General features: G+C 41.2%; 2 protein-coding genes across 8 annotated transcripts in view; one reads left to right on the top strand and one right to left on the bottom strand.

Moving 5' to 3' along the window:
• TMEM116 (transmembrane protein 116) overlaps window positions 1-5,759 on the top strand; it is a 162,400-nt gene extending 156,641 nt beyond the window's left edge. Inside the window, exon 12 of the mRNA XM_042961695.1 lies at window positions 5,644-5,759. Within this exon, the coding sequence (XP_042817629.1) occupies window positions 5,644-5,699 (56 nt within the window). The 3' untranslated portion in view covers window positions 5,700-5,759. The remainder of the gene's footprint in view (window positions 1-5,643) is intronic.
• MAPKAPK5 (MAPK activated protein kinase 5) overlaps window positions 1-13,859 on the bottom strand; it is a 42,455-nt gene extending 28,596 nt beyond the window's left edge. The window contains exons 1-3 of one of the 7 annotated variants that reach the window (XM_042961690.1): window positions 13,658-13,859; window positions 1,220-1,293; window positions 439-514 (exon numbers count right to left, since the gene is read on the bottom strand). In XM_042961690.1, the coding sequence (XP_042817624.1) occupies window positions 439-514; window positions 1,220-1,293; window positions 13,658-13,834 (327 nt within the window). In that variant the 5' untranslated portion in view covers window positions 13,835-13,859. Of the gene's footprint in view, window positions 1-438; window positions 515-1,219; window positions 1,294-2,705; window positions 2,725-5,669; window positions 5,748-13,020; window positions 13,512-13,657 lie in introns of those variants that run through there. The other 6 variants (XM_042961687.1, XM_042961691.1, XM_042961688.1 and 3 more) reach the window with 6 other exon arrangements.
• Window positions 13,860-21,528: the final 7,669 nt, after the last annotated feature.

Genomic DNA, 21,528 nt, shown 5'->3' with positions numbered 1-21,528 from the left:
AGAGTATGTCCTCCATTGTACATATTCCTAACATGTCATCACAACATCTGGGTGATTTAAAACAAAGGTGTTTTTTTTTAAAGTAGAAACACACCGTCACAGCCCTCCTACGGCACTTACAAGACACTATTCACCATTCTCCACTCTTCAGGGACCTTGTCCAATAAGTATAAGCTGAGGTAAACCTGAACAGTTCAGGGCACAAGAACTACATTAACTGAAAAAGAACAAGAGGGAGTTGAAAGGAAATAAGACTCTATCAGCCTTTGGCACTGATAGATATGGGACCACTTTAACATGATAACATGAATAGGGAAAAGGGGTAAATATGGATATAAAATTCTTTGTGCATCTCTGTATTCTCTGCCTTACTTGTAAAAAGAATAATTCTTAGGCACTTCCAATACTTAGGCAAATCAAGGCAACAAAGGGCCATACCTCATTTCTAGCTTTTGGACGATCAAAAAGAATTTTCAGTGCAAACCGTTCTTGAGTAGATTTCTTCACACAGACTCTAGATTTGGAGGAAAAAAATTCAATCAGAAATCATCTATTAACAGTGAAAACTAATTTAACAAGTTCTTTTAGAACTGTACTTTTTTTTAATGTTTACTTATTTATTTTGAGAGAAAGAGAGCACGAGCAGGGGACAGGCAGAGAGAGAGGGAGAAAGAGAATCCCAAGCAGGTTCCATGCTGCCAGCACAGAGCCCAACACAGGGCTCAATCTCACAAAACATAAGATCATGACCTGAGCCGAAATCAAGAGTCAGACACCTCACTGACTGAGCCACTTGGGTGCCCCCTTAGAATTGTACTTCTAATCAAGAATATATCCAGATGCATCCAAATAAACTTGCCCCTAGGGCTAGCAGGTGGAGAGGCAGAAAAGCCATCTCACCCACCCTGCACAAGCCTCAGCTCCCGCGCCATGTGAAAGCAACCTGAGGATGGCCAAGGAAGGAATAATGGCCTCTGCTGGCTATAGGCGACTCTCAAGAGTAGCTCCGCAACCTCAGTATCTTAAATGATTCTACATTACAGACCATGTGGCTCAATTAAATAGATTTCTAAATGGATGAGAAAAAGCCTAACATAAATACCTCCACTTATTAAAGTTATTTCACAAGTGTGGCACACTTGCTGTTTCTAATGGCCAATGTAGGTCAAATGGCCTTCTTCAGAGCAACTTTGCCATACTTTGCATGTGGGTCTCTTACCTAACTGGACCACTAATTCCAGCTCCCAGCTTCTGAGTCCAATTGATATTGTATTCCTCTAAAATGGAGGTTTCCTATTAAAATAGAAAAGGGTGGGGGCAGAAAATGATTCTCCAATTAAAAAGCTGAAAATTAAGCAGGGTGGACAACAGAAAACCTTATCACTCAACACCTCATCTTCTAAGAGAAACCGATAAGCAGAGCTTTGCATTCTTTTGGTTTTATAATTAGGTATTTTGTCTAAATGACTAAGTTAGGCACTGTTTTCCAGCAAAAGAGAAAGCAAACACATTAGGAGGAGAAGAAATTCTTCAGCTCATCTACAAGGTCCATTTGAGTAGATATTCAATGTTTTTTGGGGGGAGTGTGAAAGGAAGACATTCTTTCAAAATACTTCACATTAAATATTCACTTGCTAAAATGGTCAGGTACCTTTTCTGAGGTTCCAGAAAGACTGGTCTGATATATGCTTCCATGACCAGTGGCCTATACTCTTGAACAAGTTGGTCAAATTGTTGGAATAACAGTAAATTGTTATCTATTGAATAAATTGAGACTTAAAAGTTCAAATAAGGTAGTAGTGAGTAGTAAATTGATCTAATTTTCAATGGCATCATTTTGAATATAAAGATATTGTCATATTCATTGGGTAACTATATTTTTTTATAGTTTTCACTTGTTTTATTATACTTTTAATAGTTTTCAGTGGTTCCAGACATAGCCTCTATAGTTTTTATGGAATTCCTGTCTAATCACTATATGTTAAGCTTCTATTGCCATATGCTCAGGCAAGAAAGCCACATATTAAAGTTGTGGTAGGCTAAAATTCATTTTTCAGGGTTCCAAAGGAAGAAAAGGAAACCAAATTCAGACCTTGAGAAATTGGGCTAAAACTCATGAGACATTCAAATTGTTTTGTTGCAATGAAAATCTAACAGAATCCCAATTCCCAGCATATGGGAACAGAATATCTGTCCATGTAACACACATTCACTGAGCAGTTGCTACGTGCCAGACATTAGGCTAAGTTCAGAGATGAAAATAGAGCTTCTGCCCAATTAATATGCAAGCATATAAAATAAGATTAGAATAGCCATCACCTCCACACGTCTTTGCAGCCCAGTTTTTTTTTTTCTGCTCAGACTTTTTTTTTTTTTTGATTACTAGTGAAGTAACACTTTTACTTTTTTTAATTTTTTATAATATAATTTATTGTCAAACTGGTTTCCATACAACACCCAGTACTCATCCCAACAAATGCCCTCCTCAATGCCCATCACCCACTTTCCCTTCTCCCCACAGCCCCCATCAACCCTCTGTTCTCAGTATCCAAGAGTCTCTTATGGTTTGCCTCCCTCCCTCTCTGTAACTTTTTTCCCTCTTCCCTTCCCTCATGGTCTTCTGTTAAGTTTCTGAAGATCTATATATGAGTGAAAATATATGGTATCTATCTTTCTCTGACTGACTTATTTACTTAGCCTAATACCCTCCAGTTCCATTCACGTTGCTGCAAATGGCCAGATTTCATTCTTTCTCATTGCCAAGTAGTATTCCATTGTGTATATAAACCACGTCTTCTTTATCCATTCGTCAGTTGATGGGACATTTAGGCTCTTCAACAAATTGTACTGGGAAAACTGGGTATCCACATGCAAAAGAACAAAGTTGGACCCTTAACCCCATATACCAAAAACTCAAAATAGATCAAAGAGCTTAATGTAAGACCTAAGACAATAAAACTCTTAGGACACGAGTTTCATAAACTGTCTTTGGCAATGATTCCTTGGATAGGACATCAAAGGAACAGGCAACAAAAGAAAAACTAGACAAGATGACTATGAAAATTGAAAAATTTTGTGTATCAAAAAACACTATTAATAGAGTAAAAAGGCAACCCACATAATAGGAGAAAATATTTGCAGATCAAGTGTGTAATAAGGGATTACTATCCAGAATATAGAGAACACCTAAAACTCAACAAAAAAACCCAAACAACCTGATTCAAAAAATGGGCAAAGAATTTGAATAGACATTTTCCCAAAGATATAAAAGCAGCCAATAAACACATGAAAAGATGCTCAGCATCACTAATCATGAAGAAAATGCAAATCAAAATTCAATCAGATACAACCTCACACCCATTAGGATAGCTACTATCAAAAAGAAAAAAAAAGGCAAAAAACAAAACAAAACACAAAAACAGAAAATAACAAGTATTGGCAAAGATATGGAGAAACTGGAACCCTTATGCACTACTGATGGGAGTGTACAATGGTACAACTACTGTGGAAAACAGTATGGTAGCTCCTCAAAAAAATTAAAACTAGAATTCCCATATGATCCAGCAAGTCAACTTCTGGGTATATACTCAAAAGAAATGAAAACAAGATCTTCAAGAGGTATTTGTACATCTATGTTTATAACAGTACTATTCACAATAGCTAAAACATGGAAGGGACCTAAATGTCCATATACATACAATGGAATATCATTCAGCCTTAAAAAGTAAAAGAAAAGAAAGTCAGTAATATGCTACAATATGATAAACCTTGAAAATATTATGCTAAGAGAAATAAGTCAGTCACAAAAAGACAAATACTTTATGATTCCATTTTTCTGAGGTGCTCAGAGTAGTCAATATTATAGACAGAAAGTAGATGGGTAGTTGGTAGAGTCTGGGGGGGAAGGAGACAATGGCAGGGTTACTGTTTAATGAGTACAGAGTTTCAGTTTTACAAGAGCAAAAGAATTATGGGGATGGATGGTGGTGATAGCTGCACATTAGAACTGTATTTAATGCCAGTGAAGTGCATCTTAAAAATGGTTAAGATGGTAAATTTTATGTTTAATTTTATCACAATTTTTTAAATGGGGAAAAAAGTAAAAGGATGGAAAAAGATATACCATGAGTAACTACAAGAGAGCTGAAGCAGCTATACAGACAATAGACAAAATAGACTTTAAAACAAAAGATGTTGTGACAGTATGGTTGGAACTAGAATACATTTGCTAAGTGAAATAAGTTGGGCAGAGAGAGACAAAATCTCATGATTTCACTCATATGTGGAATTTAAGAAACACAACAGATAAAACACAGGGGAAGGGAAGGAAAAATAAGATAAAAACAGAGAAGGAGGCAAACCATAAGACACTCTTAAGTACAGGGGCGCCTGGGTGGTGCAGTCGGTTAAGCGTCCGACTTCAGCCAGGTCACGATCTCGCGGTCTGTGAGTTCGAGCCCCGCGTCAGGCTCTGGGCTGATGGCTCGGAGCCTGGAGCCTGTTTCCGATTCTGTGTCTCCCTCTCTCTCTGCCCCTCCCCTGTTCATGCTCTGTCTCTCTCTGTCCCAAAAATAAATAAAAAACGTTGAAAAAAAAAAAATTAAAAAAAAAAAAAAGACACTCTTAAGTACAGAGATCAAACTGAGGGTTGTTAGAGGGATGGTGGGTGGGGGATGAGATAAATGGGTAATGGGCATTAAGGAGGGCACTTGTTGGGTGTTATATGTAAGTGATGAATCACTGGGTTCTACTCCTAAAACCAATACTACTCTGTATGTTAACCAACTTTAATTTAAATAGATAGATAGATAGATCAAAAGATGTTAATAAAGAAAGAGAAGCACTTTTTATAATGATGAAAAGGTCAATTCAGATAGGATGATTATAAACATATATGCAGGCACCTAACAGTAGAATCCAAAAATACATGAAGCACAATTTGACAGAATATAAGAGGAAAATAGACAATTCAAAATAGTAGTTGGAGATTCTAATACTGCCACTCTCAATAACAGAAAAGCTAGACAGAAAATCAGCAAGAAAAACTTGTAGTAGAAGATGACACTGTCAACCAATTTGACCTGACATCTACAGAACACAGCATCCTATTCTTCAGGATAAACCATATGCTAGATCATAAGTCTCCATAAATTTTTTTAAACTGAATATATAAAGTTCTTCAACCACAATGGAATTAAGCTATAAATCAACAAGGAAATTCGGGAAATTTCAAAAATTCAAAAAAAAATTCAAAATTCAAAGAAGTTCAAAATTTACATAACACTTCTAAATAATCAATGGGTCAAAGAGGAAACAAGAAAAATTAGAAAAATTTTTAAAAAAATATTTTGATCTGAATGAAAATAAAAACAATACAGTAGTCTTCCCTTGTCTGTGGAGGATACATTCCAAGACTCCCAGGGGATACCTGAAACCACAGGACAGTACCAAATCCTAATGTTTTTCCTCTACATACCTATGATAAAATTTAATAATTTAGTTATAATGTATATAGCTTAACATTATACATTATAATTTATAAATTAGGCACAGTAAGAGACTAACAATAATTAATAATCAAATAAAACAATTATAACAATATACTGTAATAAAAGTCATGTTAACATGCTCTCTCTCTTTCAGAAAACATCGTATTCTACCATACTCACCCTTCCTCTTGTTGTGATGATGTGAGGTGATAAAGTGCCTGTATGATGAGATGAAGTGAGATGAATGACGGGAAGCATTGTGACAAAGCATTAGGCTACTACTGACCTTCTGATGATTCAAAAGGACTGTCTGCTTCCCGACCATGGTTGGCCACAGATAACTGAAACCATGGAAAGCAAAACCGTGGCTGTGAGGGGGCTGTATGTATGCTAAAATTTATTATGTGCAGCTAAAGTGGTGTTTAGATGGAAATTTATAGCTATAAATCTCTACATAAGAAAGATCACAAATCAATAACCTAAGCTTCTATTTTGAAAAACTAGCAGGAAAAAAATATATACTTGGGGCACCTGGATGGCTCAGTCTGTTGAACATCTGACTCGATATAGGCTCAGGTTGTGATCTCACAGTCATGGAATCAAGCCCCGTTGGGCTCTGCACTGAGTGGAGCCTGCTTGGGATTCTATTTCTTCCTTTCTCTCTCTGCCCCTCCCCCCACACACACTTTTTCACCCTCTCTCAAAATAAATAAATAAACTTATATATATAGTCAAAGCAAGCAGATAGAAATAATAAAAATTAGAGCAGAAATCAATAAAACAGAAGACAGAAAATAGAGAAAAATCAATGAAAACCAATAGTTAATTCCTCAAGATATCAAAATTAACAAAACTTTAGTTAGACTGAGAAGAAAAAAAACCCCCACAAATGATTAATATTAGAAATGAAAGAGGAGGGGGTGCCTGGGTGGCTCAGTTGGTTGAACGTTCGGTCCCCACGTCAGGCTCTGTGCTGACAGCTCAGAGCCTGCTTCGGATTCTGTTTCTCCCTCTCTCTCTGCCCCTCCCCTGCTCATGCTCTGTATCTCTCTCAAAAATAAACATTAAAAAAATAATAATAAAAATTAAAAAAAAAAGAAATAGGAGACATCACAATCAACCTTACAGGAATCAAAGCATTATAAAGGATCACCATAAACAACTTTATGCCAGCAAATCAGACCACTAGATGAAATGGCCAAATTCCTAGAAAGACATAAATTGCCAAAACTCACTCAAGAGGAGATAGAAAATCTGAATAAAACTATAACAAGAAACTGAATTAATAACAAAACAAAACAAAACAAAACAAAACAAAAAAGTCTTCCCAGAAAGTAAAGGCTAGGCCCACATAGCTTCAGTGGTAAATTCTACCAAATCATTTAAAGCATGGTTTCTCAACCTCAGCATCACTGACATTATGAACCAATAGTTCTTTGTTGTGAGGTTGTCCTGTGCATTGCTAAGATGTTCAGGAGCATTCCTGGCCTCTACCTGCTAGATACTACAAGCATCCCCTACCCACACTGAACAACTGTAATGTCTCCAGACACTGCCAAATGCCTCACAAGAGGCAAAAACTGCCCCCTACTTAATGAAATGATATCAAGCCTCTGCACAAACTCTTCCAGAAAACAGAGGAGGATATAACTTCCCAAACTCATTCGGAAGCAAGTATTTCCCTCATACCAAAGCTAGACAAAGGCATCACAAGAAAACTATAGGCCTTCATCTCTCATGAATAAAAATGCAAAAATCCTCAGCAAAATTAGCAAAGTGAATACAGAAACATGTAAGAATAACTTTACATCAGACTAGGTGAGGTTTATACCAAGAATGCAAAATTGGTTTAATATCTGAAACTCAATTAATGTTACTCAATTAATACACCATAGTAAGAATAAAGAACAAAAACTATATAATCAACTCAATAGGTGAAGAAAAAGAACTTAACAAAAATTCAACACCTAATCCAGATAAAAATTCTCGGCAAACAAGGAATAGAAGAAAACTCAATTGGACAAAGGATGTCTACAAAACCACTTACTTAGCAATAAGTCTTTAATGCTTTTCCCCTGAGATCAGGAACAAGGCAAGATGTCCACTTTTGCCACTTTCATTCAACACTGTACCTGAGGTTCTACCCACAGAATAAGGCAAGAAAACAAAATTAAGAGCACGCGTCCTGTAAAGGAAGAAGTAAAACGGTATTTATTTGCTGAAGACATGATTTTTATATGTGGAAAATCCTAAAGAACCTACACACACAAAAAAAATCTAGAACTTAGCAAATGTGGTAAAGATGCAAAACACAATATCAAAATACAGAAATAAACTGCCTTTCTCTACACTAATGACAAACAATCCAAAAAATAAAATTTAACAATTCTTAACAGCATCATAAAGAATAAAATATTTAGGAATAAATTTGTTAAAAAGTGCAAGATTTATACACTGAAAACTACAAATACATCACCAAGAAAAATGGGAGAAGCCCTAATGAAATGGAGAGCTATACCATGTTCATGGATTAGAAGACAATATTGTTAAGATAGCAACTGTCCCCAAATTGACCTATAGATTCAGTGGAAGCTCTATCAAAATCCCAGCACACGTTTTTGTAGAAATAAACAAGCTGATTCTAAAATTCATTTGGAAATACAAAGAACTTGAATAGCCAACTTAATTTTGAAAAAGAAAAATCAAATTGGCTCTCACACTACCCAGTTTTGGAAATTTACTATAAAGCTTCAGTAATAAAGATGATACTGGTATGAGGACAGTCATATTGATCAATAGAACAAAACAGAGAATCCAGAAAAAAACTCACACACTATGATCAACTGATTCTCAAAAAAAGTACCAAAGTAATTCAATAGGCAAAAGACAGTGTTTTGAACAAACTGTCCTGGAACAACTGGATATCCATGTTAAAGACAAACAAAACCTTAGACCCTTATGTAACACCAAAGACAAAAGTTAACTCCTAGTGGATATCAGATCTAAATAAAGAACTAAAAACTATAAAACTTCTAGAAGGAAATATAGTTGAAAAAATCTTATAACCTGAGACTAGGCAAAGATTTCTTAGCTATGACACCATAAGCACAATCCATCAAAGAAAAGAAAAAGAAAAACAAAAAAGATACACTGGACTTCATCAAAGTTAAAACCATTAAAAAGTGAAAAGCCAAGACATATACTGGGAAAAAATATTTGCAGATCTATGTCTGATAAATCACTTTTATTCAGAGTTTATAAAGAACTCTTACAACTCAGTAATAAGACAAACAATTTAAAAATGGGCAAGGGGCTCTTGGGTGGTTCAGTCAGTTAAGCATCTGAATTCATCTCAGGTCATGATCTCACAGCCCATGAGTTCAAGCCCCACATCAGGCTCTCTGCTGTCAGCACAGAGCCCACTTCAGATCCTCTGTCTCCCTCCCTCTACTCCTCCCCTGCTTGTGTGCTCTCACTCTCTCTCTCCCTCAAAAATAAACATTTTAAAAAATTAAAAATAAAATAAAAATGGGCAAAAGATTTTAATAGTTAAATAGGAAAAAAAAATACACGAATGGCAAACACGTGAAAAGATACTCAACAGCATTAGAATTAGGTTTTATTCAGAGTATATGAAGAACCCTTGCAACTCAATAAGACAAATAACCCAATTTAAAAATGGGTAAATGATTTGAATAGACATTTCACCAGAAAAGATACACAAATGGCAAATAAACACATGAAAAGTTGTTCAACAATATGAGTCATTAGGGAAATGCACATTAAAACCACAATCAGATACTACTACACAACCATTAGAATAGCTAAAATAGAAAGACTGACAATACCAAATATTTGTGAGGAGGGTGAAAACAAACAAACAAAAATGGCCCAAACCACTCAAATACTACCGGTGGGAATGAATATTGGTAAAGCTACTTTGGAAAAGTTTTGCAATTTCTTAAAAAGTTAAACATAAACTTACCATACGTAAAATTACCTAGTAATTCCATACCAAGGTATTTACCCAGAAGGAATTAAAACAAATGTTTACACAAAAACTTGCATGGGCAAGTTGTATTTATCATTTTGTTCATAATAGCTAAAATTCAAAAACAACCTAAATGCCCATCAACTGGGGATGAATAAACAATAAAGATTACTCAACAAGTAAAAAGAAATAAACTCAATGCATGCACTAACATGGATGAATCTTATAAGTATTTTAAGAAGCCAAACACATAACACTACATATTATATACAATTTCATTAATTTGGAATTTCTCAAGACAAAACAAGTGACAGAAAACAGATCAATGATCATCTGGAGTGGCAAGTGGGAGTAGAGTATGACTACAGAGAGGCAAAAAGAACTTTCTAGGGGGGGATAGAAATACTCTAAAACTGGATTGTGATGACAGTTGTACAACTCTGTAAGTTTATTAACAATTCTTCAAGTATACACTTACACGGAGTTAATTTTATGGTATGTAAATTATACTGAAATTTAAAAAAAAATTTTTAAACTAAGGAAATGAATTTTCACTAGTTCATCAAATATTAAGAACTCTTCCATATACAATAAAAGACATATATGCAAGACAATATCTAACCCCCAAATGCTCATTCTCCAGGTTTAGTTAAGTGCCTTAGGAATAGTGAAGCCATAGGGCTATGGGAGAAGAGACAGAAATGAGAAGACAGAGGCTATGGTTGTTGCCTTGGCCGTATCCTAATTATTCTGAAGAGTAATAAGATGAGATGTTAAAGTCTAATTGGACCGCTCTTAGGTAGTCAGGCAGAAGTTTAAGAGTCCAGGACAACAGCTTTTCCAGCTGAACTCTAGAGGTCTCAGTCCTCACCAATGAGGGACATCCTCAAGAAAGCAAAATAATGAATACAGCACAAGGTAACAGACCAGAAGTTTTATTTATTGTGATGCTGGCTTGCTTCCAAGGGAGTATATCCTAGTCAGTACTGGAAGTCAGATCAGATATTTTCAACTCCACTTATTTGTACTGGTTGGACACAAATTAGTAGGAAGACTCATCAATGACCTATCAAGTACATGAAGAAAAGCTAAAATATTTTAAGAAAATTAACTTGGGCAATAGTGACCAAGAAATTGTAACTTTCTAAAACGACTGTTTAGTTGCTATGAGCCAACATTCATCAAGTTCTTACTAAATGTTAGTTATTATTTTAAGCACATTTAGAAATATTTGCTCATCAAATCCTCACAAACCCTATGGAGTGTTTTTATCTCATTTCTAGGAATGAGCAAACTCAGGGACAGAGAAGTAAAAGGATTTACTCAAGGACAGAGCTAATGAATGGCAAGGCTGGGGTTTTATGAGACTGACGTGCTACCTACTGCGCTAAGGAGGCACCTAAGGCTGATGTTTTAATCCGTTAGTCTACATAAACTATTGTAACCACTATGTAACGTTGCCTCCCATTTATATATTTAGCCACTAGAAGTCCCTCTTCTGTTAGAAACTCCACAGAGGTCCTCTTCTATTCAAGGTCAAAGCCAAAGTGCTTACAATGGTCTACAAGTCCCTCTGAGCTCTAGCTTCCCATCACCTCTCTAAAACGTAATCTATGCTGGGGTGCCTGGGTGGCTCAGTCGGTTCAGCGTTCAACTTCGCCTCAGGTCATGATCTCACGGGTGGGTTCGTAGGTTCAAGCCCTGCATCTGGCTCTGCGCTGACAGCTCAGAGCCTGGAGCCTGTTTCAGATTCTGTGTCTCCCTCTCTTTCTGCCCCTCCCCTCTGTCTCCGTCTCAAAAATAGGTAAACATTTAAAAAAATAATAAATAAAACATAATGTATGTTGACCCAACGCATTCACCTTGCTTTTGCTGGATCACACAAGACTTGAACGTACCTCAGAGCCTTTTTCTCTGCTGTTCCCACTGCCTGGAATATTCTTCCCCAAGACAGTGGAGGTTTGCTCCCTCGTTGCCTTCAGAGCTCCACACAAATGTCACTTCCTCAGAGAGGCCTCTCCTGACTACTTTTCCTAATATAGTACTCCCCACCCTTTTTCTACTTAATTGTAACCACCTGCAGTGTGTTGTGTTTTTGTTTTTGTTTTTTTTACCTAACTCCACCATCTAGACTATAAACTGCATGAGAGGCAGGGACATTTAGAAGTTTGGCTTTGTACCACTAGTGCCTAAGACAGCGCCTGGCACAAAACAGACAAGACTTGAATTTAAAAATCTGCCACATGTGCTCTGATTCACAACCCAGTCATAAAACTTGAGGCAACCATTCCTGACCCTGTACTAATAAAATCCAACCCCCTCCCACAAAAATGCAGTGTTTTAGAACATTTTTTGTGGTAAAATTTGATCTTCCTTAATGTGTATATTTTCATGCCTCCTTTAAAAGGTTAAGTTTCTTTGGAATGACTGATTTCTATAAACTTTACTACACCAAACAAAACAAAACAAAAACTGTTAGAGGTGTAACTTTGTAAGTGTGTTCTGAAGGGGAAAATAACTCCAAGTTGCCAATGGATGCCTGTCCTTCAAGGGAAAATGAAATTCTTTTTTTTTTTTTTTTAAGGTTTATTTTTTAGTAATCTCTACACCCAAGGTGGGGCGTGAACTCACAACCCCAAGATCAAGAGCTGCACGCTCTTCCAACTGAGCCAGCCAGGCACCACAGAAAATGAAAATTCGCAGATGCTCTGACTTAATACTGCAATATAAGTAAATAATGCATATCAAACTTTAAGCTTCAGTGTTCAACTTACACAAGACTAATTTCCAAGCTACGGCTAGATAATAACTTTCTAACTATTAGCACCTCAAAGTTTGCCTGTTTGTTTTGTGGCTTTTACAAAAACAAAGAGTAAAAAACAGATTTTTAAAAAACTTTTCATTTTATTTGGGTCATTTTAGAACACACATATTTGTTTTGTTGTTGTTGTTAACAGAGCAGTAAGTCACGGGACACCATTAGCTCTTCTTCAATAAATTAAGTGCTGCCTAGGAGGAGAGGGAAGAGGCAAAAGAGAGGCAACAAACGCAAAAGAACAAGTATTTGCCAAAAGACGGATTTTGTAAAGAAGGCGGACCACCTCCTTCTGAACCTGCAGGTTTCCAGGAGGCTGGTTTCAAACAATTCGAGAGCGATGGGTAAAGTCCAACTCTCCAAGTACTGTAGCAGATCATCCGGAAACAAACACTGGCGGCACTTGGGGGGTGATCGAAAGTGTAGAAGGGCCCCCTCCGTCCCACTCATATCAAGTATCTCCACGCCACTCACCTTCCGTTTTAGCTGAGCACAAATCACATCCCTGCTTTAACCAGAAAAGTCACAGGGAGTCGGACATCCCTCCCTATACATACACAAACCATTCGCCCCAGGGCCGTAAAACGCAGTCCACGGAATCCGGGAAAATCGAAACCCGACAGTCGCTGGAATCTCTCGCTTCAAGTTCTCTCCGCTTTCTGAGGCTGAGCCCAGATGAATGCCACAGGGACAGAGCGGGGAGGAAGGGGGCATCTCCCCCTTACCTTGATGGCTTTCTCCATGTCGTTCTCCTCGGACATGCTCCGTGGGGTCTCTACGGCCGGGAGCGGCGGAGGCTGCGCAGGTGCCGGGTCCCACCGCAGCCGAGGGTGCGAGGAGCTCGGCGCTAGGGCCCCTGGGCCTCGGGGAGACCGGCAGCCGCCGCCCCCAGGGACCGGAGGGGACGAGGGCCCTGGCGCCGGCTCGGCTTCGGCGGGCGGCTCTAGGCTGGCGGCGGCGGCCCCCGGGGACAAGCCTTTGTGCTGGGCCCCGCGCGGACGCCTCCCGGCTTCATCCCCAGCCGGGGAGGCAGGCTCCCGGGGCAGGGCGAGGCGGGGAGGGTCCCCGTCCGGGGCGCCGTGCAGAGGCCTCGCGGGGCCGCCGATTAGGCCCGGGCTCGCCAGGTCCTAATGAGGAACCTGCGCCTCCGTCTCCGCCGCCGGCACCTCCGCGAAGCCAAGGCCGAGCCCGCCGCCGCCGCCGCTGCCGCTCCCGCTGCCGCTGCCGCTTCAGCGCCACACATCGCCGGGACACCCGCGCCGGGCAGCCCCGCCGGCCGCCCGCCCGCCGGCGCCGTGCCCCGCCTGAGCTCCGGGCCGCCCCTCCGGCCGCCCGACTCCGTGCCCCCACGGCTCCACGCACCCCTCGCCGACGTCCGCTGGGGTTTCCGAGCGCCCCCAAACCACGCAGCTGATTCGCAGGCGGCCGCCAGGGCCTCCCCAAGCAGCGCCACACTCGGGACAGGCCCCCGGGCCCTCCGCAACGCTGGCGCCGTGCTGATGACGTAATGGGTCGGGGGCCCCGACGGGGCGGGGCCATTGGTGTGCACCACCTGATTCGAGCGGCGTTCGGGTTCTCCCTCTCCGCTCCCGGCGCCGGCCAGAAGGTTCATCCCGCCGGTAACGGCCCGCGCGAAGGAGCCGGGAGTTGGGGCTCGTGATGAGCAAGAGGAAACAGAGGTCCCCGGCAGGTCCAGAGGTAAGAGAACAGAGTTGTGTGTGATAACAGCAATAGTAGTTGTATATTCGGAGGGTTAACTTTACGTAAAGCTCTTTTTCTCCATCAGTTTCTTTCTTCTTTACGAAGTAAGCGTTTGACGCTGCGAGGTAAGTATGTTCTTATCCCCCGTTTGCAGATCAGGTAACTAAGTCTCAGAGAACCGAACTCACTGGCCATAGCTGAGACGTGGTCAGGTCAGAATTGGACGCCAAGTTTGTGCTCCTTCCGCTACACCAGCAACCTACCGGAGGACCTTGTAGGAGCTTTTGGCTGATCACCGCTTGGTGGTTCTTCATTCGTTCACTTAGATACTGAGCGGCATCTGTACCAGGCCTACTCAACACTTGGGAAGCAATAGGATCAAGAGCCCGGCCTTGCTCAGTGGATCTCACTTTCAGGAGAGCTAAGCGGCAAATGAACAGGGGACGGCACTGAGTTTGTAGATGCTAAGAAGAAAGTGAACAGGATGCTGAGGTAAGAGAATAACTGGTTGTGGGGACTTTTCCTAGTAGATGATCAGGGAAGGTCTCCCAGGAGGTAACATTGAAGCTGAGACCTCTGAGGAATGAGAAGGAGCTGTCTGTTGGAAATCTGAGGAGGAGATTTCTGGGCATATGGAACAGCAAGTGCAAAAATCTTAAGGCGGAAATAAGCTAAATAATGTTCGAGGAGCAGCAAAAAGTTCGTTGTAGCTGGAGCAGAGGGAGTAAAAGGACAGAACGATAAAGGATGAGACTGGAGAGGTGGACAGGGCTGTATCATACACCTTGAGTTCATAGTAATGACTTTGAATTTTATTCTATGTCACTGGAAGATTTTAAACTGAAGAGTGCTGTGATCAAAGTTATGTTTTGAAAGATCACTCTGCTAGATAGAGAACTATGGGCAAGCAAGAGTGGAGACATGGAGAGCTATTAAGAGGTGATTGGAACGATCCAGATGAGAGATTGTTTGATGCTCGAACTAAGGAGGTAGCAGCAAAGATCAGGTAGGTGGATTTACGGTATGTTTTGGGAGTACAGTTGCCGGTATTTCCTGAAGGATTCAACGTAGAAAGTAAGAATAAGAAATGAATCAAGAATAACTTCCAGGAGTCTGTCTTCAGCAACCGGGTGGATGATGGTGCCATTCAGTGAATGAAAGGTTTGATGAGGCTGAGGGTGGGGAATCCACAGGTTTTGTTTCTGTCGAGGTTAATTTGAGGGTTTTGTGCGCTATCCCAGAGGATAAGTCAAGTTGTGGTGCAGACCTGGTTGTCATCTTTATTGGCCATATGCCTACAGTGCATTCCTCAGCCCCCTAAAGTAGGTGTGGCCACGTGCCTGTGCTCTCCCCAACGGAAAGTGTACAGAAGAGATGTACCCAGTTTCCAGGCTTGGCCCAGAAAATTCGTCAACAGGTGCTCCTACTTACCCTGCCAGCTGGACGATTCTGGTTCTGGACAAGGCACAGCCTCAAGATGGAAGATTCCTAAGTGGAGAACATTTGCCCCCATTGACCTATATGTCCACCCAGGACTGTTCTATGAGAAACAGAAATAAACCTTTATTGTTTTGAGCTTTCATGTATTCGAGTCTTTTTGTAATAGCAGCTTTGCCTGTGCTACCTGTAATCCAATTAAGAACAGTGATCCATCAGTGAACATTGGGAGGAAATTTCTAAATGAATTGATATTATCCATAACAGGAAATCAAAGATGCCTTGGTTTTATTCATTCATTGATTGAGTAGTAATTTATCGGGTGCCTCTCTGTGCCAGGCACTGTGCTACATAATAAAGATGCAGAGATGAAGAAGAGAGGTCCGTAGCCTCAAACACTGAGTCTGGCAGCTTAACTTCTTGACCATTACCTACATGTGCTTTCCCTCTCCCCTCCCAACACACACACACACACACACACACACGGCCTAATTTGTACAAGTTCTTTTTTTTCTTACATATTCTTCAACCACATTCTTCTTTTTTTTTTTAATGTTTATTTATTTTAGAGAGACAGAGAGAGAGAGACACAGGATCTGAAACAAACTAGGCTCTGAGCTGTCAGCACAAAGCCCAACATGTGGCTCAAACTCACGAACCATGAGATCATGACCTGCGCCAAAGTCAGCTGCTTTAACCGACTGACCCACCCAGGTGCCCCTCTTCAACCACATTCTAAATACCACTTTATCAGGAAGACAGAATTAAGTCTTGTCCCCAGTCTAAATCAGATATTCCTATTGTCTCGTAACTTACTTCCTTATACTTATCTCGTAGTTTTTATTTATATATTTATTGTTTCTTATTCTTTAGTGGTCTCTCTCCAACTAGACTGTAAATAATCTCAAGGGACAGAATCTTATTTGTATTATTGACCACATCCTCAATACTCAGCCCACTGCAGATATTTAATAAATATTTGCTGCAGGAATCAATGAATGGAGAAGGCAGAGCCCAAAGGAGAGGTTTCCTCCATTTTTTTGCTGGGGAAATGGCTGTGGTAGTAAGCCTCTAAGGTAGTCATCAGTGATGCCTACCCCTTGGTATTCATGGTCTTGTGTAATCCCCTCACCCTGCTTGAAGGATCTAATGGCTTGCTTCTAATAATGGGATGTCATGTCCGAGATTACGTTACAGAAAGACTTTGGCTTCTCTCTTGGGCACTCTCTTACTCTCTTCTTCATTTGCTCTGAAGGATGCCAGCTCAAATGTGAGTTACTTTATTCGTTTCCTGGGGCTTTCATAATAAGTTACCACAAACTGGGTGGCTTAAAACAAACAAATTTATTTTCTCACAATTCTAGATGCCAAATGTCTGAAATCCATATGTTGGGAGGACCATGCCCCCTCTAAAGGCTCTAAGGTTGAATTCTTTACCTCTTCTACCTTCTGGTAGCTCCCGGCAGCCCTTGACATTCCTTGGCCAATAGGGAATGTATTACTCCAGTATCTGCCTCTGTCTTCACATATTCTTCTCTGTGTCCTCTCCTCTTAGGAGGACACTAGTCATTGGATTTAGGGCCCACCTTAATCCAGTATAGTTTTTATCTTAATGACATCTACAAAGAGGTCAAGATTCTGAGGTTCCACGTAAACATGAATTTGGAGGGGAGGATACTAATCAGCCCATGATAGTTGCCCAGTATAGGGGTCTACATATCAAGGAACTAATGTCTTTCGCCAACTGCCAGTGAGAACGCAAGGCCTGCCAAAGACCACATAAATGACCTTAGAATGGATCCTTCCTCATTTGAGCCTTGAGATGATTGCAGGCTTCTGTGCCAGGAAGAGGCACCCAGCTAAGCTGTGTCCAAATTCCTGACCCATAGAAACTAAGATAAAAAAGGTTTTTAGGGCACTAAGTCTGGGGGTGACTTGTCACGCAGCATAGATAACTAATACGGATTTTGGTGCCTGGAAGTGGGAGGCTGCCATGACAACCACCTATAATGTGGGAGTCGCTGAGAACCAGACAGCGCACAGAGGCTGGAAAGATTTTGAGGAGCGAGTTAGAGAAAGCTTAAACTATCTTGAACAAACTGAACTTTGAGATGAACTATCTGACATCTGAACTTTGAAGATGCTATGCATGAGGGCCGAAAAGGAAGTAAGGAACGTTTTCGGAAACTGGAGGAAAGAGGATCCTGGTTTTGAAGTAGCACAAGGTTTGGCAACACTGCCATCGGCAATTATGTGGAAAGAACTAATGTTCCCAATGAAGTTGGTGATCTCGTAAGGCAGTTTCCAAGCAGGAGATGCTGCCTGGTTTCTTCTTGCTCCTTGTAGTAAAACATGAGAAGAGAAGCAGATTATTAAACAGGAAGGAGCCAGGACTTGCTTGTTTTGAAATTTTTAGTCTCTCTAGATGGCAGCCAGTGCTAAAATTTAGCAGTGGCTGTGAAGCAAGGATCAAATCCAGAGCACTGTAAGGAAAATGTGGTCTGTCTTAGTTCAGGTTGCTGTAACAAAATACCTGCCCCCACCAAATTCAATTCCTTGCAGGCAAAATACATTCATTCCATTTCAACAGCCTCCTACATCAGCTCCAATGTCCAAAGGATGTAAATATCTAAATCAGATGTGGATGAGACTATAGGTGTGATGCATCTTGAAACAAAATTCCTCTTTAGCTGTGGACCTGTGAAATCAAATAAGTTAGTTACGTGCTTCCAAAATACAGTGGTAGCACATGTGTAGGATAGCCATTCCCATTCCAAAAGGGAGAAATCAGAAGGAGGAAAGGGGTGCTGGGTCGCAAGCAGGTCCAAAACCTAATAATGCAAATACCAGTAGATTTTAAGGCTGGAAAATAATCTTCTTTGGTTCGATACACTCTCCTCTGGACCCACTGGGGTTGTAGCCCTGCCACCAAACCCCAGATGAAGCCTCTCTAGCCTGTTGGAACCAAGCCATCGGCCCTGATGATTTCTGAATTACCTCTGGAATCATCCTCTCGAAGAATAGTGCACATTCACAGCAAGTTAGCTCTTTTGCCCTCTTTGGTAGAATCTAAGAAGTCCAGAAGCCTTCCTTCGTTTCTTCCTGTCTCGGTTCCCTTCAGTTCAAGCAGGCAGTGTTTCTGCTCCCATAATCCAATAATGTCTGTCACGTGATAGTCCAACCACATCCTTCAGTGTTCTCTTCCAAACACACTTTCTAAATTTTTGCAATATGGACAGGCTGAGAATTTTCCAAATTTTTAAAAAGTTCTGGTCCGTTTTGGTTTAACAGTTCCTTCTTAGATTCATCTTTTTCCTCTCACATTTTATCATATGCAGTCAGAAGGAACCAAGCTGCTCTTCAAATGCTGCTTAGAAATTTCTGCTAAATATCCAGTTTCATTGCTCACAAGTTCTGTCTTCCAAAAGCACTAGGACATAGTTTGGCCACGTTCTTTGCCACTTTGCAACAAGGACCACCTTTTTCTTTCTCCATTGTCCAACAACATGTTCCCCATTTCCTTTAATGCCCCACCAAAATGGACCTTTCCACCCACATCTCCAGCATGTACCCCCAAACTCTTCTGGCTTCTACCCATTACCCACCCACCCAGTTTCAAAGCCACTTCCATGTTTTTAGGTATTTGTTACAGCAGCAGCCTTACTTCTCAGTACCAAAATCTGCTATAACAAAATACCGTAGACTGGGCATCTTAAAAACAGACATTTATTCCTCACAGTTCTGGAGGCTAGGAAGTCCAAGATCAAGGTGCTGGCAGATTTGGTTCCTGGTGAGGCCCTCTTCCTGGCTTGCAGGTGACCACCCTCTTGATGTCTGGTAGAGAGAGAGGAACCTCTAGTCTCTTCCTTTTCTTATAAGGATACTAATCCCATCATGGCACCCCCTTTTCATGACCTTATCTAATTTTTAAAAAATTTTTAAATGTTTATTTTTAAGAGAGAGAGAGAGCGAGTGGGTGAGGGGCAGAGAGAGAGGGAGACACAGAATCCAAAGCAGGCACCAGGCTCTGAGCTGTCAGCACAGAGCCGGATGTGGGGCTTGAACTCATGAACGGTGAAATCATGACCTGAGCCAAAGTCAGACACTTAACCAACTGAGCCACCCAGGTGCCCCCTCTTGACCTCATCTAAACCTAATTACTACCCAAAGGCCCCACCTCCAAATATCGCAGTGGGAGTTGGAGCTTCAACAAATAAATTTGGTAGGGACCATAACATGGCCTAAAGGTAAAGTAGGAGATGTGACTATATAATTGTTAAGACCTCAGACCGTTAAAGATGGTATCTCAGAAGCCTATTCAATCTTCTGGAAAAGATCCTTTATAGATATTCAGGATGCATCTCTCAGATCCTCTCAGTCAAACCTAAGGCCTCTAGGAAGCTTAAGGTCATTGTTCCGCAGCACTCACAGCAGGAGTTGAAGGTAGAGGACTTTTTTCAGGGAGATTTGCAGGTGTGGCTGTGGTCTGATGGTGTGAACTACCTATAAGGTTCCCAGGAATCCCACAAAGTTCTTGAATGAGTTGTATTTGGACCCTTGGACTGAAGGAGAAACAGTACAGGATGAAAAGAGACCTTCAGACCTCCAGGATTCTGGCAGGAAGCAGACTGAGAGAGCTGCTCAGCTACACATATGTGCTACTTCTTATGAAATAGGATGACTCAGAGTGGAGCCAAGAGCCATGGATAATTATTCTCAGGCTCTGAGAACTCATCAGGGAGTTTCCAACATTTGCCCAGCTAGATTCAGGCGTACTATGTACCAGTGACTCCTTTGTGCCTCTCACTTCCCCACCCTTGAACAAGAATGTCGCTGTCGTCCTAGCCTGGTCCCACCATAGTATGTTGAGTGTTGGGGGGGCGGGGGAGGCAAATAATCTGTCTCCTTAATTTTCATAAGTCGACAGATCGAAAGGATCTGTGCTTGAAGAAATGTACTTCAGAAACTATACTTAGGGGATTTCACCTAGACTTGATTTAGTTTTGAGATTGTGGACTTCCTGCTGATGCTGTAGTGGGATGAGGGTTTTGAAACCCTTCAAAGGGAGAGAGTACATTTTGCATGTGGGAAGGACATGAATCACTGGCTTCCAGATGACAGCTTGTAGTGGGTAGCCTCTGACATGGCGCCTCGTGATACCTTTGTGCAATAGCCCCCGCCTCTTAAAGGTGGCCTAGAACCAGTGATTTGCTTTTCATTAACAGAATATAGCAAAGTGATGCAATATCCCTTCTAGGATTCGGTTACAAAGACACTGTGCCTTCTGTCTGGGACTCCCTCTCACTCTTTTGCTCATTTGCTCTGAAGGAAGTCAGCTGCCATGTTGTGTGCTACCTTACAGAGTAGTCCACACAGCAAAGAACCATGTTGGCTGATGTCTCTGGCCAACAGCCCACAGGCCCTGAGCCCTGCCAAGAGCCATGTGAATAAGCAACTGGGAAGTGGATCCTCCCCCAGTTGAGCCATGAGATAACTACAACCCCAGCCGACACCTTGATTGTTGTGAGGTTGAGTCTGAGTTCCCCATTAAGGTGTAAAGATTACTTTAAAAAAGTGTGGGTTGTTTTAAGCTTCTACATTTGTAGTAATCTGTTATGTAGCAATAAGTAACTAATAACAGGTGGTTAAAAAGAAGAGACATGCAGGTCAGAGGTCATGGTAGCCTGGACTGGGATGATGACAGCAGACAGCAGGGAGAAGTGAACAGATCTGAGATGTATTTTCCATGTGGAATCAGCAGGAGTCAGTGATGGATTGGATGTGGGGGATGCAGGGGCAGGCAGTGGAAAGGGTAATACCCAGGTGATCCAAGGGCACAAGCAACCCAGGGGGCAGGGGCGATTTACTAGGACTGAGCACACTGGGAGGAAAGGGGTTAAAGGGTACTTACTGGTAGGGGCTCAATGACTGAAATGTAGGGGTGGATGGATGAGAACCTGCAGTCACCCTGTCACCACATGTCATTTTCTCTGATGCACAAGTGCCCTTAATCAGCAGTTTCAGAAGAGTAACCCTGCTTGGCAAGGGTTGGTGGGGATGTGGCAAAACTGGAACCCTTGTACGTTCTCAAACAT

The sequence above is a fragment of the Panthera tigris genome, chromosome D3, assembly GCF_018350195.1.
Source record: "Panthera tigris isolate Pti1 chromosome D3, P.tigris_Pti1_mat1.1, whole genome shotgun sequence".
Taxonomy (NCBI): Eukaryota; Metazoa; Chordata; class Mammalia; order Carnivora; family Felidae; genus Panthera; species Panthera tigris.
This window is presented reverse-complemented; position numbering and strand designations above follow the sequence as displayed.